The sequence below is a fragment of the Curcuma longa genome, chromosome 9 (genome assembly GCF_044706935.1).
Source record: "Curcuma longa cultivar G26 ecotype Majalengka, Jawa Barat chromosome 9, ITB_CL_G26_1.1, whole genome shotgun sequence".
NCBI classification, from domain to species: Eukaryota; Viridiplantae; Streptophyta; class Magnoliopsida; order Zingiberales; family Zingiberaceae; genus Curcuma; species Curcuma longa.
The window spans coordinates 6,852,972-6,866,272 of record NC_133869.1 but is presented as its reverse complement, the minus strand read 5'-3'; the positions used below and the strand labels follow the sequence as shown (position 1 = coordinate 6,866,272).

The 13,301-nt window shown below is 39.1% G+C and overlaps 2 protein-coding genes and 1 pseudogene across 2 annotated transcripts; 2 read left to right on the top strand and 1 right to left on the bottom strand.

Annotated features, from left to right (window-relative positions):
* The first annotated feature begins 3,437 nt into the window (after window positions 1-3,437).
* On the top strand, window positions 3,438-6,480 carry LOC141834599 (putative sugar phosphate/phosphate translocator At3g11320). Its single transcript, XM_074721917.1, has 4 exons — window positions 3,438-4,105; window positions 4,721-4,824; window positions 4,902-5,130; window positions 6,070-6,480. Exons 1-4 carry the CDS (start codon window positions 3,632-3,634, stop codon window positions 6,220-6,222), a joined length of 960 nt encoding a protein of 319 aa, XP_074578018.1. The 5' UTR covers window positions 3,438-3,631; the 3' UTR covers window positions 6,223-6,480.
* Window positions 6,481-7,562: 1,082 nt separating this feature from the next.
* On the bottom strand, window positions 7,563-10,001 carry LOC141834597 (DNA topoisomerase 6 subunit A3). Its single transcript, XM_074721915.1, has 2 exons — window positions 8,627-10,001; window positions 7,563-7,732 (listed from the first exon to the last, which is right to left on the bottom strand). The coding sequence occupies exon 1, from the start codon at window positions 9,945-9,947 to the stop codon at window positions 8,637-8,639; it is 1,311 nt and encodes a 436-aa protein (XP_074578016.1). The 5' UTR covers window positions 9,948-10,001; the 3' UTR covers window positions 7,563-7,732; window positions 8,627-8,636.
* Window positions 10,002-10,381: 380 nt separating this feature from the next.
* Window positions 10,382-12,896, top strand: LOC141834598 (putative serine/threonine-protein kinase PBL7; annotated as a pseudogene).
* The last annotated feature ends 405 nt before the right edge of the window (window positions 12,897-13,301 follow it).

Here is a 13,301-nt window from a genome sequence, read left to right as displayed (position 1 = left end):
TGAATATGAACAGGGATCAGTTAGTTCATTCGGGATAGACACTGAGCAAATCCAGGAAACAGACGAGGAACAAGAAGAGTAGAGTCAAATGGGCCGAACTTGCTGGGAAGTTTGATGAATACAGACAAACAAAGAGTACGTTTTTTATATATAAAAACGCTGGAAATAATTCGCGATCGCGTTGAAAGCTGGGGAGTAGAGTTGTAGTTGTCAATTCAGACACTCCACTCGTCTTCGTGGTGGCGGCCAAATTTGTTGCGCAAGTGACTGCAACATGTAAACTGCGATGGCTAACAAACTCGATGTTAGGCGGCCAGTTGACCCCATACGTAAATATTTATCGGACAAAAATCAAAAAAAATATATTTTTTAATTATCAAAGGAGTATCTTATTTTAATTTTTTTAAAAAAATCTTATTTCAATATAAAATGATATAATAATCTATCAATATTTTCTCATTATTATCATGCGTATATTTTCCATCTAAATTATGAAATTATGAAGTGTGTTGTAACAATTATGAAACTATAACTGCTATGACTATAAACTATAACTGTTGCAGTTGTGTAGCACTTACGGTTTCATAGCTGCTAAAACTACAATAGTTATAGTAGTTATGATTTGCTACAATATAAAAAATAATCTTAAATAAAGAGAATTATAATTCTTTAGAACCTCCAAAAAGTCTTTAAATAATGTTTTTTGAGCTTAAGATTGGACCGTTATAGGTTACACCGATAACAAATGTAGAACTCTGAACGAGTTTTGATTTAATACATTGTGTGTCTTGTGGTTCAACCTACGATAAAAATTATAATCTCTCAAAACTTATTTGATATTCACGGTTATAGCAATTGCTGTTTCATAGCTATTATAACTGTGTAGCAATTACGAAATTATAGTTGTTATAACTGTGTAGCAGCTACGGTTTCGTAGCTGCTACAATGCGCCTCCGATTCAAGATTTATATGGGAATATAGGGGGAGAGATAATAATGAGAATAATATAGTGAATAATAGTTGGATAATTATACCTGCAGTGAGGTGTCTTTTTAATAAAAAATCAAAGTGAGGTATTATTTTGATGGTTCCAAAAATAAAGGGCACCCTTTTTATTTTTGCCCATATTTATTCTGAAATAGACATGTATTTATTTAATTCAAATTGGTGGGGTTAATTGATGATGCCCTTTTCGTTTGCTCAAGCTCCTCCTCTTTTGAACATCTCCTATTAGTTCGCCAAACTCAGATGGTCTACGAAGATATGTATGTCAAGGTTGGTTGGCGTTACCAGCATGACCACTCTGATGCTCAACCAGGTTGAAGAAAGGAATTTGTAGAGATGCGCAAGAGAGAAAGGGTGAGTGCATAATAGAGAAGAGTTGTCTCTGTGCGCGAAAAGAAAATCATACCTTTAATTTACCTTCCTCGACTGTTATATAGTTAGCGAAAAGGAATCTCCATGTGGTTGTCCTTAGAGAGGTGATTAGGGAACAGAGGTGCGACAATCGTTAAGTCGCACCTCCGAGAATATACACGTAGGTAATGTGTGTCAGCCAACTCTCCTTTCAAGGGGCAGTTAGGGGACAAATATTGAGGGGATTCGTCGTACCCAATCCACTTTGACAACGGTCGCCTAACAGGTCAGGATGACTCCTTGCGATTCGGGTGCCTAGAATCTCTCTAGTCGCTTGGACTCTGCTAACGTGAACTCCATCCTCATCTGCTTTGGTAACGGCTCGTGCTGGAATGGATATCCGAGCGCTTGGACTTCGGGGCACCCGAAATGGATCCGGGCACTTAGATGATCAACCTCGTGTTGATCATTTTCCTTCTCTGTTCTCCGTTCTACCTTGGTGGCCTTGCACAGTTTTCCTTCGACCTTCTTGTTTCTCGAATGCACTGAGTTCTTTCGACTCGCTCCCGTACGTCTTTCTCACCCAGCCAGAGTACTATTCTACAACTCCTCATATCTCAAATGCACCAAGCCTCCATCAGCTCTTTTTCCATGTCATCCTTCTCGCTTGTTTAGGTCTTCTGCTAAGGTTCATCATTTTACTTATGATCTCTTAAGTCCCTATACATTTAGACACACATATCAATTTAATCAGACCTAATTTCAAATTTATTGGACTACACATCAAAACTCCAAGTACTAACACCACATACTCACTAGCTATCCACTAATGAGGTCGTTAAAAAACAACTATTGAAGAGATTCTCCACATACTCATCAACAACTATTTATTTCAGAGCAATTAGGGCACCCAAAGATGATAATAATTATTGTAATAATACGAATATCTAAACATATTTTTATTTTGATTGATACTACTTGTAATAATTGTTATAATTGCAATAACGTATTAAAGTGAAGTATCAGTATTAATGTACTGGATGCTATTTTAATTTTTTTTAAAAATAATAAAAATGATAATAAAGATGGCTTTTTAAATTTTTACCTTATTCTTCACCTAATTCTCTCAAATTAATATATTAATAAATTTTTTTCTCTTTGCTTTTTGCCACGTTAATGTGGATGCATAAATAATGAACGGATGTACTCCCCTCCACCTTTAACCTATTGTCTTTTCTCCTTCCAAATCATAAGCTTATTTATAAATTCATTATGATTAATTCCATTGGTTTTTGTTGATGTTAATAATAATTATGTCAACATTATTAATCAATTAAGTTAGATTTGGTGTTATGATATAAATGCATCAAGATGGGATTAATCAACATGATTAATTTTTTATAGAAATTATAGATTATATAAGGCAGAAAATTAAAAAGTATTTATCCATATAGTTAAAATAATATCCCTCTTTTAAAAATTATTAAAATAATATCACACTTATAATTTGATATTTAAACTATTTTTTTATATTTTAACTAAAATTACTTGATTTTAATATTATATTTGAGTAATTTTGAAATATATTATTTTAATAGTCAGTTATCAAAATTATATTAATTTAAATAGTTTTGATATTTTAGGGTAATTTTGATTAAATTTATTTTAAATAAAAATATAAAAGAGTATTTATTATAATAAATTACATTTTATTTTAATATATTTTTTAAAAAATTATGGAATGGATAATTAGAGGTTTCTACCATTATAAAATCACTCCGGCGCGTTAGGTAGGAAGCCAGTGAAACGTCGGTGTTCAAAAAGTCAACAGACGCCTTCCTAATTCGCCTCCTAATTTGTTAATTATATTTTAGTCCTCATAAAAATTAATTTTACATTTTCCAAATCATAAATGGTCCTAATTGTTATTTAAATTACAGATTATAAATTTAAACTCCGTTATTTCATCAGGTTAAAGGTTTAAAATGTAAAATTGGTGCGAAGGCGTCCTATGACTTTTGACTCTTCTCCCGTTCTAATAAAATAGCGAGCTGCAAGCTTCAAGCCATCCCCTCCTCTTCTCTAACATCCGTTTTCATCTTCTTCTCCCGTCCCAGATCCGATCGAATCGCCGGATTTTCTCGCTCCGAGGAGCGATCTCGTTAGCCGAAATCGGGCGACGAGCGCTCCGATCCAAGAACTTCGGAGCCTGTTCCCTCCCTCGATCCGCGCATCCCCTCGTAGATCCGGAGGCGGCGAAGAGGATCCGGAGGCGATGAGCGGGAAGGCGGCGGCGGCGATGTCGCCGGCGCAGTCGAATGGGCAGTTATTCACCATCGGGCTTGTCGCCGCGTGGTACTCCGCCAACATCGGGGTGCTCCTCCTCAACAAGTACCTGCTCAGCAACTACGGGTTTAAGTACCCGATCTTCCTCACCATGTGTCACATGACGGCCTGCTCCCTCTTTAGCTACGTTGCCATCGCCTGGCTCAAGATCGTGCCGATGCAGGTCATACGGTCGCGCGTCCAGTTCATGAAGATCGCTGCCCTCAGCCTCGTCTTCTGCGGTTCGGTGGTTAGCGGGAACGTGTCGCTCCGGTACCTCCCCGTGTCGTTCAACCAGGCGGTCGGCGCTACCACGCCCTTCTTCACCGCCGTCTTCGCGTACCTTATGACTCTCCGGCGGGAGTCGTGGGTCACCTACATTACCCTCGTTCCCGTCGTTACCGGTGTCATTATAGCTAGCGGGGTGAGTGCTTTGCATATACCCATTGATATATGTAATTCATCAGAGAGATACCCACAGTTCTCAGGAATGTTTGATTCATATCTTATATCTATTTTAGATAACTTGTTTGCTTGCAGATGCTTAAGATCTTACAAATAATTGCATATCAATTATGCGCAAATCAGGCATGAGTCAACGTTGTGATTTAGATTTAGATTTTGATTCGTAAGTCACCTCCTTTGTCAGAGTGATTTAGTTTCAATTTCCAATGGCCGATAGGCACTAGACGATCTTATGGTTCATGGTTTATCGTTTCTTTGCCTCTTAGTTCATATTCTCGTCTTTTAGGTTCCTTGACTTGGCTTCCTATGTTGTTACAATTATGTCATCTGACTATTTCTCATATGGTTGACTAGTAGGCTTGTAGATTGATAGAATAGTTTGTTCTGCCCTTCTATTTGTAGTTGCATGACCATGTATTATTTGGTTGCCTACATTTGGTGTGTTGATTGTCAAAGTTGCTTTGTTATGCCTTGACTTCATTCTATGTTCTAATAGTGCTGTGTTGTAGCGCAAAAGTTTCTTAAACATTCGACTAGATATCAATGCTGACACTATGATGGTTTAACCTTGCAGGGGGAGCCAAGCTTTCATTTGTTTGGTTTCATTATGTGTATTGGTGCTACTGCTGCTAGGGCACTTAAGTCAGTGTTGCAGGGAATTTTGATGTCCTCTGAAGGGTGAGCTATCAATGCCCTTGAAAATTCAGACTGTTTAATAAAAAGAAGAGATTTTTTTAACTGCTTTTCTTGTCCAGGGAAAAGTTGAACTCTATGAATCTCCTTCTATATATGGCTCCAATTGCAGTAGTTTTTTTACTTCCTGCGACAATTATAATGGAGGAAAATGTGGTTGGTACCACAATAGCACTTGCTAGACAAGATTTCAAGATTATATGGTATCTCCTGTTCAACTCTTCTTTGGCCTACTTTGTGAACTTGACCAATTTCCTGGTCACCAAACATACGAGCCCTTTGACCCTTCAGGTACACTTTGTTCAAGTATCTTTGTGGTACTGTATTTCATATGTTTTGTTCATGAATATTAAATTATGAACTCATTTTCAGAAATTTCATTTCTGGGACTCGATAGATTTTATAGTTTAGAAGAATTAGATTGATTAGAGTTGAATGTGTAAGGGTTTAAGAATGGAGGGAAGTCAAAGAAAATTATTTTTGTTAATGTAATTATAATTTGCTTTATTTGAATGTCACTATTGACATTATCATGCATAAGTTAGAGAAAGGATCCATGAAACAAACTCAGAACAGTTGGGAGAAACATGAGCATATATATAAACTACCAAAAATATTGAAACTGACAACTTTTATCAATCTTTTCTGTCATATCTCTAGTACTTCTTAATTAGGAAGTTTTTTCTGTTATTGTATACAAAATTATGTTAGAATAATGCCAATACAAGTAATCAAAGTAAATTAACTCAATACACCTACCAATTGGATCAGTCAAAAGGAGTTAGTCTCACAATTTTGTATTGGGTTTCCAATTGAAGCAAGATAATCACAATGGCTAAGTTGTTCGAAATCCAAATTGATCATTTTGTTAGTAGTAATTCGAGCATTTGGAGACAATGAGCCAAACCTGCAAACCAATGAATTGATTAATCATCTAAAATCTCTTGAAACACAGCTGAGAGAGGAGACAAGAAGATTTGATGTGGTACATTATTCCTTAATATTCTTCATCAAGCCTGAAAGCCACAAAACCCATAGCATTGCGAGGCAATCAGAGTGACTATTGTGTTTGCTTGATTACTACATTATTACAACCAACACAAAATATATTAAATAACTGCATTAATCTAATTAAGCTGAAAATTGAGCATAGGTTGAGTTTTGATCACCTATGATTTTAACAGGTAGCTGAGTTGCATACTAATCTTGTTTTTTTTTCTTTCCATAAAGGTTCTCGGAAATGCAAAAGGAGCTGTGGCTGTGGTCATCTCGATCTTAATTTTCAGGAACCCAGTCTCCGTTACAGGAATGGCTGGTTACACACTGACCATTATTGGTGTAATTCTCTACAGTGAATCGAAGAAGCGTAACAAGGGAAATTAATTCTTGCAGCTATTAGCCTAGTCGTCACCAGTACTTGTGGCTCCATAACATATTGGATCACAAGGAATGAATTGAAGTCTCTTTGTACCATTGGTAAGCCAAATAGTGTGCTCAAAGGAAGAGAATTTGTTTGTTAGGTGCGTTGTTTACATCAAGTTGGTAAGCATTCGGGGCCTTGATCACCTTGTTATACACACAATTATACAATCTAAATTCTTTGTAAGAGTATTGTTCTATCTATAAATTTCACCGCAGTCATATTATTGATCTAAACTACAATTTGTTCTCAGTTGATCATATTATTCCTGATGTGTGAGGCGATCCCAATTGTGGCCAATGAATTTTTGCATCCTGGCAGCTTCAGTATCTGCCGATCGATAAGGTCGACGGCTTGTAGGCTGTCGGATTCGGCCTAGATTTCACTCCTAATTTAACCTATATGTTGACTCATATCATTTCACGTGTTGATATATTGTAGTTACATGTAAATCTCATCCTTTACAAATTTTATGCTCCTATCTGCGGCACACTCCAATTGTTCAAATGGCATTTGTGCTGGGCGTTGAGCTTGTGCTCGATGTCGGGTGAGAAGATCAAGTCCAATGCTTGACGTCAAGCTCACACCCATTCGGCGACAAGATCACTCCGGCGATGAGCAGCGGTGATTACCCATTTGCCGTAGATAGAAGTGTAACCACTGCTGCTCATTGCCAGAGTGGTCTTGTTGGAAGCACCCCGTTCCCATTGTTACTTTATCTCCATTCTTTTTTGTGTCTCTTCCCATTGAAGGAAGCTACAGAAACAATGGCCTCCAGGAGTCCCCGGAAGATCCTTGTGGGCGGTGGCTGCAGCAGCGGCCTCTGTCTCTTCTTCTCCGGGAGCTGAGTTTTGTATCGGTAGTGTTATTGCATGATGAAGGATAGAGCAGCAGCAGAAGAGATGGTTATAGGGAGTGGAAGAGTCAGTGTATCTGTTTGTTGTTTGAGAGAGTAAAGAAACCTTGAGGTTTGGCTATTTTTATTGAATGGAAGATTGGGTTCCTTGGTGGTAAGGTTGACGATAAAAAAGTTTATGGAAGGTCCCTCATAATCTCTATGAAAGAACCTCTATCGTCATTTGATCCTGTCAAAATTCTATAGAGGACAAAAGAATAGAATGGATGAAAGAGATTTCTACAAAGAAAATTCCATAGAGGATTTCTTTATAGGATCAAATTTAACCAATACAGTCAGCTCTTGCAACGGTAGATATCATTTGATTAACAAGGAAAAACAAATAAAGGCAATCAATCATTCAGCAATTCAGGAGAAACTATTGTTATGGTAATCCAAGAAAATGCTTAAACCATAATAATGTTAGTTACGACACAATGTTTTTGGTTTACAATGGAATTCAATCTCATTACAACCACTTCCATCAATTGTAGTAAGAACATCACCCCATACAATCACATAGGTTGCGAGGGCAATTCGGCTTAGGCTAAGAGGATTGATCTTCCAGATGTCTCAGCCTGTGACCCATAGAACAAGAAAGAGATTACCAAAAGGCTGGAGAAGTTATTGTAATTTAATAACAGTTTGGAGACAACCCACATCTATGAATTACATTGCATTCATGAATCAGAGAATTGAAACCATATATTGGGCAAGATATTAAACACTGATTTATTTGTTTGAGACAATATCCCAGCTGACTATTTCCTTATGATCTAAGTTATTGCAATCATTGATAAGAGAATTAACATCCTAAAATCGACGGGTTATTATACGATGTTGTTTAGATTGAGGCGTTATCATTCAGCTTACAACTAGTGGACAATTTAGAATAACTGCTTTTAAGAAATTTCTTATCATCTCTAATGCCTACTGATTCCAATTGAGGGGTGACATTCTGATCTCATTTCACCAATTTTAAACGAAAAGAACAAAAAATAAGTAAATGCTTCAACATGTCGTTTATTTAAGTAAAAATACAGAGAGGCTCATCTGTCCAGATACTTAATAGAGTTTGCAATACAAAGTTCAAGTAAAAGTAAAGAAACCTAAAGGAAGAGAATAGAAGATCATGTCAATAAAAATAGGAAGTAGAATGGTGCAGCTAGATCAGATTCAAAAATCAGGACGAACCTAGGCATTGTTTGTTTCAAAAACATGGAAGCAAGACGGCGAAAGGGCAATGAGACTAAAACTATAACCACTGCTCGTATTACTCCTAGAGGTATTGATAATAACTAAGGCTTAAGGCTAGAATCACTTACTGCAACTGAAACTACTAAATCAGTTGCAGCATTAACAACTCTAAAGTGTCATTGAAAAGCAATCTGATTGTCAACAAAAAAAGGCAAAAGCAGCATTGCAAATGAAGAAGCTATATAGAACCATGCACTGAAAGATAAAGTCTTTACCAGAACGACTTCACAGCCAATCCCTCTGCTGCAATTTCAGAGGTAAATAGACCTCAGTGAGATACTGGAATCCAAATGAACTCAGTGCTTGTATCTCAGCCTTTTGCCTTGTCTTGACCATCATCTCGAGCTCCTTGACCCACCCTTCATTCCTCTTAATGAAATCCTCCTCCAACAAGTCTTTCCCAGCCTTCACGTCTTGATCTGTCATGGCGAGCCGACATTGCTCCGGCACCTTGTATTTATCCAGATCGCTGGGCCGAACCCCCAGCCATTTGATATCAGGAGTCGTCAAGTTCGAGCTGTCGTAAGACATATTCTTTGACCCACACATGTACACTGAGAGGATCTTGAGGCCGTAGGGATCACTGTCGACGAGTGCCAGAACCGGGAGCTTCAGTTCAGTCTTCATCCGCTTGAGGAAGAGCCTGGTAGCAACATCCGGTTGGCCCTTGGCGGTGACTATAATGCAGGGGAACCTGTTGTAGAAACGGTCCTCCGCGAGCCTCATAAATGCGGCGTCTTTCTCTACGAGAAGAACGAACAGGGCGTCGCTTTCGAGGTTGCCGACCCGGTCAATGTTTGGGGGAATGGCCTTGCCGCCGATGCCCATCTTAGTGCAGTCAATTCGGTCACCGTCGTCAGTGAAGACGAGGCGACCAACGACGACACCCTTCTCGGAGGCAACGACATGGAGGGAGGATCGGGTGCATCCGAGCATGCAAGAGACGTCATCAAGGACGGCATCGGACTGGGACTGGTCCTGGAAGAGCTTGACGTCGGTGTAGAAGAGGTCACGCTTAGTGACGTGGATGTCTTGGCGGAGGACGGCGTAGACGAGGGAAAGCACGCGGGCTGTAATGGTGACCTTGCGGACGGTGGAGAGACTAGCGAATGGGCGGGAGGACGATTTGTCGCGGAGCACGATGCGGTCGAGCTCGGGGACGTAAAGCTGGTTGGAGGCGGCGCGGGAGGGCACGTCGAAGGAGAATCCACTCCCAGCAAGGATGGATCGGGCCACCGCGAGGATGGTGCGCTCGATGGCGACCTGCACGGAGGCAGCGTCGCGATCGGAGACCTCGCGGCAGGCGGAAGAGAGGTTAAGATCGGAAAGGGAGAGGGCCTTGGACGAGGAGGCTTCGGATTGGGAAGCTTCGTACATCTCGCGAATGGAGGCGAGGATTTCGGCGTCGGACTTGAGCTGCTTCCGCAACCCTTGCGCGTGGGAGTCCTGCCTCCGGGGTTTCTTCAAGGTAGAGCCGGCCGAGATAGAGGCGACGGGTGCGGCCGCCTCAGGGCGGCGCCGCTTCCTCTCCGACATCGAGCGACGCGCAGTGCGGCGGTGCCGTGGAAGAAGACAAGATGGCCTGTTCAGTGTTTACCGGCTTCTAGGGCTTCTATTTTTTGGACTTGGTTTCATTAAAAGGGCCTTTGCCTAATTTAGTAAATTAACTAATTTAATATGAATTTTATTTTTTAAAAAAAGAATTATTTGTGAATTTAAAATCTAAGAGGCTATTTTTAAATAGTAATAATAATAATAAATTATGGGAGTAAAATAAATTTCTTTAAATTGAAGCCGCGCTCCTTAGAAGAAGCTGTTGCATTTGCTATATTTTAAATATTTAATAATTAATTATTAATTTTAAAATAAATATATTAAAATATTAATAATTTATTGAAAAGCCGACGGTACAAGTGTTTGTTATCGAGATCCCTTCCGCATTGGCTTCTCCTATTTCTCTTCCTCCACCGCTTCCCTTCTCTCCCTTGCTCCATCGCCGGAAGAGCCGGAAAGAGCAGGGGCAGGGTTCCGAGGAGTCCTTCTCTGGCCACCGCCATGGGTGGTTGCATTCCCTGCAGCAGAGTGCTGACGGCGGACGACATTGCTCTAATGCCTCCTTCGTTGGGTATCGTGAGAAATCCCTAGCTCAAAATCACCTTATTTTTCTAAGATTTCATCGGATTAGGTTTCTTATTCCGGACAAAATGTGGTACTTTGATTTCGTCGTCTCCCTTGAAAAGATTGGGGATTTTGCATCTAGTTTTCTGATGAAAGTTTGATTTCCCTAATTTTTGTGCGTTTTGATGTCGCGTTGCTTGTATGATCTTTGTTCTTCAAAATGTTTCATGTTTGATGATATTTACCTGCAATGTCGCCCTTTTGTTGTTTACATGAAAGGTAGGATTGACCTTTGGGAAACAAGTTTCTTGCAGCTTTGGTTATTTGATTAGTTACTGATTGCCTGTCAAATAGAGAATGTACAAATTTGCATTGTTAAATTTGATTGGAATATATATTTTATATTCTTTACATGAAGTCATGCACCATACATTCTGTCTATGGTCCTGTAAAATGTGATAACTCATCTCATCGGCCTCTCGTTTCTTTTGCAATAGGAATTATACACATTTCTCTCTTTCGTTTGATGACAGATAAAGCAGGATCAAAATCCTTACGGGGATCAAAGAGAAGAAGTTCAATAAGAGACACAAGTAGTTCAAGCTTTGTTAATGCACAAGTTGATGCCCGCACATTCACGTTTAATGAGCTGGCTACAGCAACCGACAATTTCAGAGATCATTGCCTCTTGGGAGAAGGAGGATTCGGTCGAGTATATAAAGGCTGGTTGGAAGGAATTCAGGAGGTTGGTATCTTGTTATTAGTTTCTTGTCTGTTCATCAGCATCATCTTGTCGACTCTTAAACCAATGCTTGTATCCTATCTTCAAATAATTAGTATAAATTTGCAACTATTAAAAACACAAAAGTTAACATATGCCATATGGTACTAACCATAGTTTTGACTGCTACTAATTCTTTTTTAAGAATACTGTTCTTGTTTCCCTTCTGTTTTCTTCTCAGAACTTTACTGTATTAGTGACCTTGATCTCTTCATTTTCCTTGTAACTCTCGTTTTTTTAATTAAGTTGGTAACCAGAGATCTGCTTTTCCTCTGATAGGTTGTAGCTATAAAGAAGCTCGATCTCAATGGCGTACAAGGAAACAGGGAATTTCTTGTTGAAGTAATGATTTTGGGTCTACTTCACCACCCTAACCTGGTCAATCTGATTGGGTATTGTGCTGATGGAGATCAAAGGCTTTTGGTTTATGAATATATGCCGTTAGGATCCTTGGAAGACCATCTGCATGGTATGCGACTATGCAAAGTTCATTCGTTGCATTTTCGATAAGTTTATGCATACATTTAGATTGAAGAAAGTCATTTCATACCAATACATCAGGGTTTTCTTCAGAAAAAATGCAGCTTGATTGGAATATCAGAATGAAAATAGTTGCTGGTGCGGCAAAAGGATTAGAGTATTTGCATGATACGACGAATCCTCCTGTAATTTATAGCGATTTAAAATGCTCAAACATTTTGCTCGATGAGGAATATAATCCTAAGCTATCAGATTTTGGCTTGGCAAAGCTTGGTCCTTTCTGTGATGATACTCATGTCTCCACCAGAGTGATGGGCACATATGGGTACTGCGCACCAGAATATGCCAAGACTGGACAGCTAACACTAAAATCAGATGTTTACAGCTTTGGAGTAGTTCTTTTAGAACTTATCTCCGGAAGAAGAGCTATCGACAATTCAAGAAGTGCAGGCGAGCACAATCTAGTTTCATGGGTGAGTATTGCATTGCTTGTCTTGTTAAATATTTTGGTAGTCAGCTCGTTTCTATTTCATTCTAAGTATGCTGTTATTATTTGTGATATGGTTTGATCATTACTACAAAGGAAGAGTTTCTTCATGCTTGTTAGGAAATGAAACGTTTCCTAAAACTCATTGATGCATCGATCTCATTAATCACGCTTTGTTTGGTTGCAGGCGCGACCGTTGTTCAAGGACAGGAAGAAATTCCCTCAGATGGTTGATCCAATGCTTAAGGGTCGGTGTCCGATCCGGGACTTATACCAGACAATTGCCATTGCTGCAATGTGTGTGCAGGAGAAGCCCAGCATGAGGCCTCCGATAGCCGATGTCGTATCAGCTCTTTCTTACCTTTCCACAAACACACAACCCCAAGACCCAAGCAGTGAAACCGAAAGAAAATCAATCTGAGAGGGTTTAATTAGGGCCCTTTGATTATTTTTTTCCTTCCAGAAAATGTTTTGTTGGTTTCTTTACAATTTTATTAACTAATTGCTCGATGCATAAATGGTTCGCCGAGGGTGAGTTTTGGTACTGATTGCAGACAAGAAGGGCAGCTGTTTCAGTCCTCATCAGTTAGTATGGTTTATGTATCGTAGCACAGGGTAGTGGCATGGTTGGATGTTGTTTTAAGACTATTGGAGGACAAAAAGCAAGAGTTTGGATTTGTTCTAATACTGCTTGTTGATATGGATGGAGATTATATAAATTTTAATCAGATTGTTCGTATGGACTAAAAATGTGAAAATAAACAAAATTTCAATTCACTCAAGCTTTTGGGCTCACACATACACTCACACGTACAATTCAAGTATTCCTTGAATAGTGGACTTTAGAAGAGGATAAAAATTTGAATCTCAACGAAATTAAACAATACCTTTTTTCGTCATGATCAATTGCAATTTCTCAATTTACATCTTTATAAATGATCGTGAGACCAACCGTGTAAGACTGTTGAGATGACAAATTTTACCTTTTTATAGAAAAGTATTTGTAAACGCTTATCAATTGTTG

Coding starts and splice junctions, on each gene's coding strand:
- LOC141834599 (XM_074721917.1), top strand. CDS start 3,632: ATGAGCGGGAAGGCGGCGGCGGCGATGTCGCCGGCGCAGTCGAATGGG. Junction 4,106..4,720: donor GTGTCATTATAGCTAGCGGG/GTGAGTGCTTTG, acceptor TTAACCTTGCAG/GGGGAGCCAAGCTTTCATTT. Junction 4,825..4,901: donor ATTTTGATGTCCTCTGAAGG/GTGAGCTATCAA, acceptor TTTCTTGTCCAG/GGAAAAGTTGAACTCTATGA.
- LOC141834597 (XM_074721915.1), bottom strand. CDS start 9,947: ATGTCGGAGAGGAAGCGGCGCCGCCCTGAGGCGGCCGCACCCGTCGCC.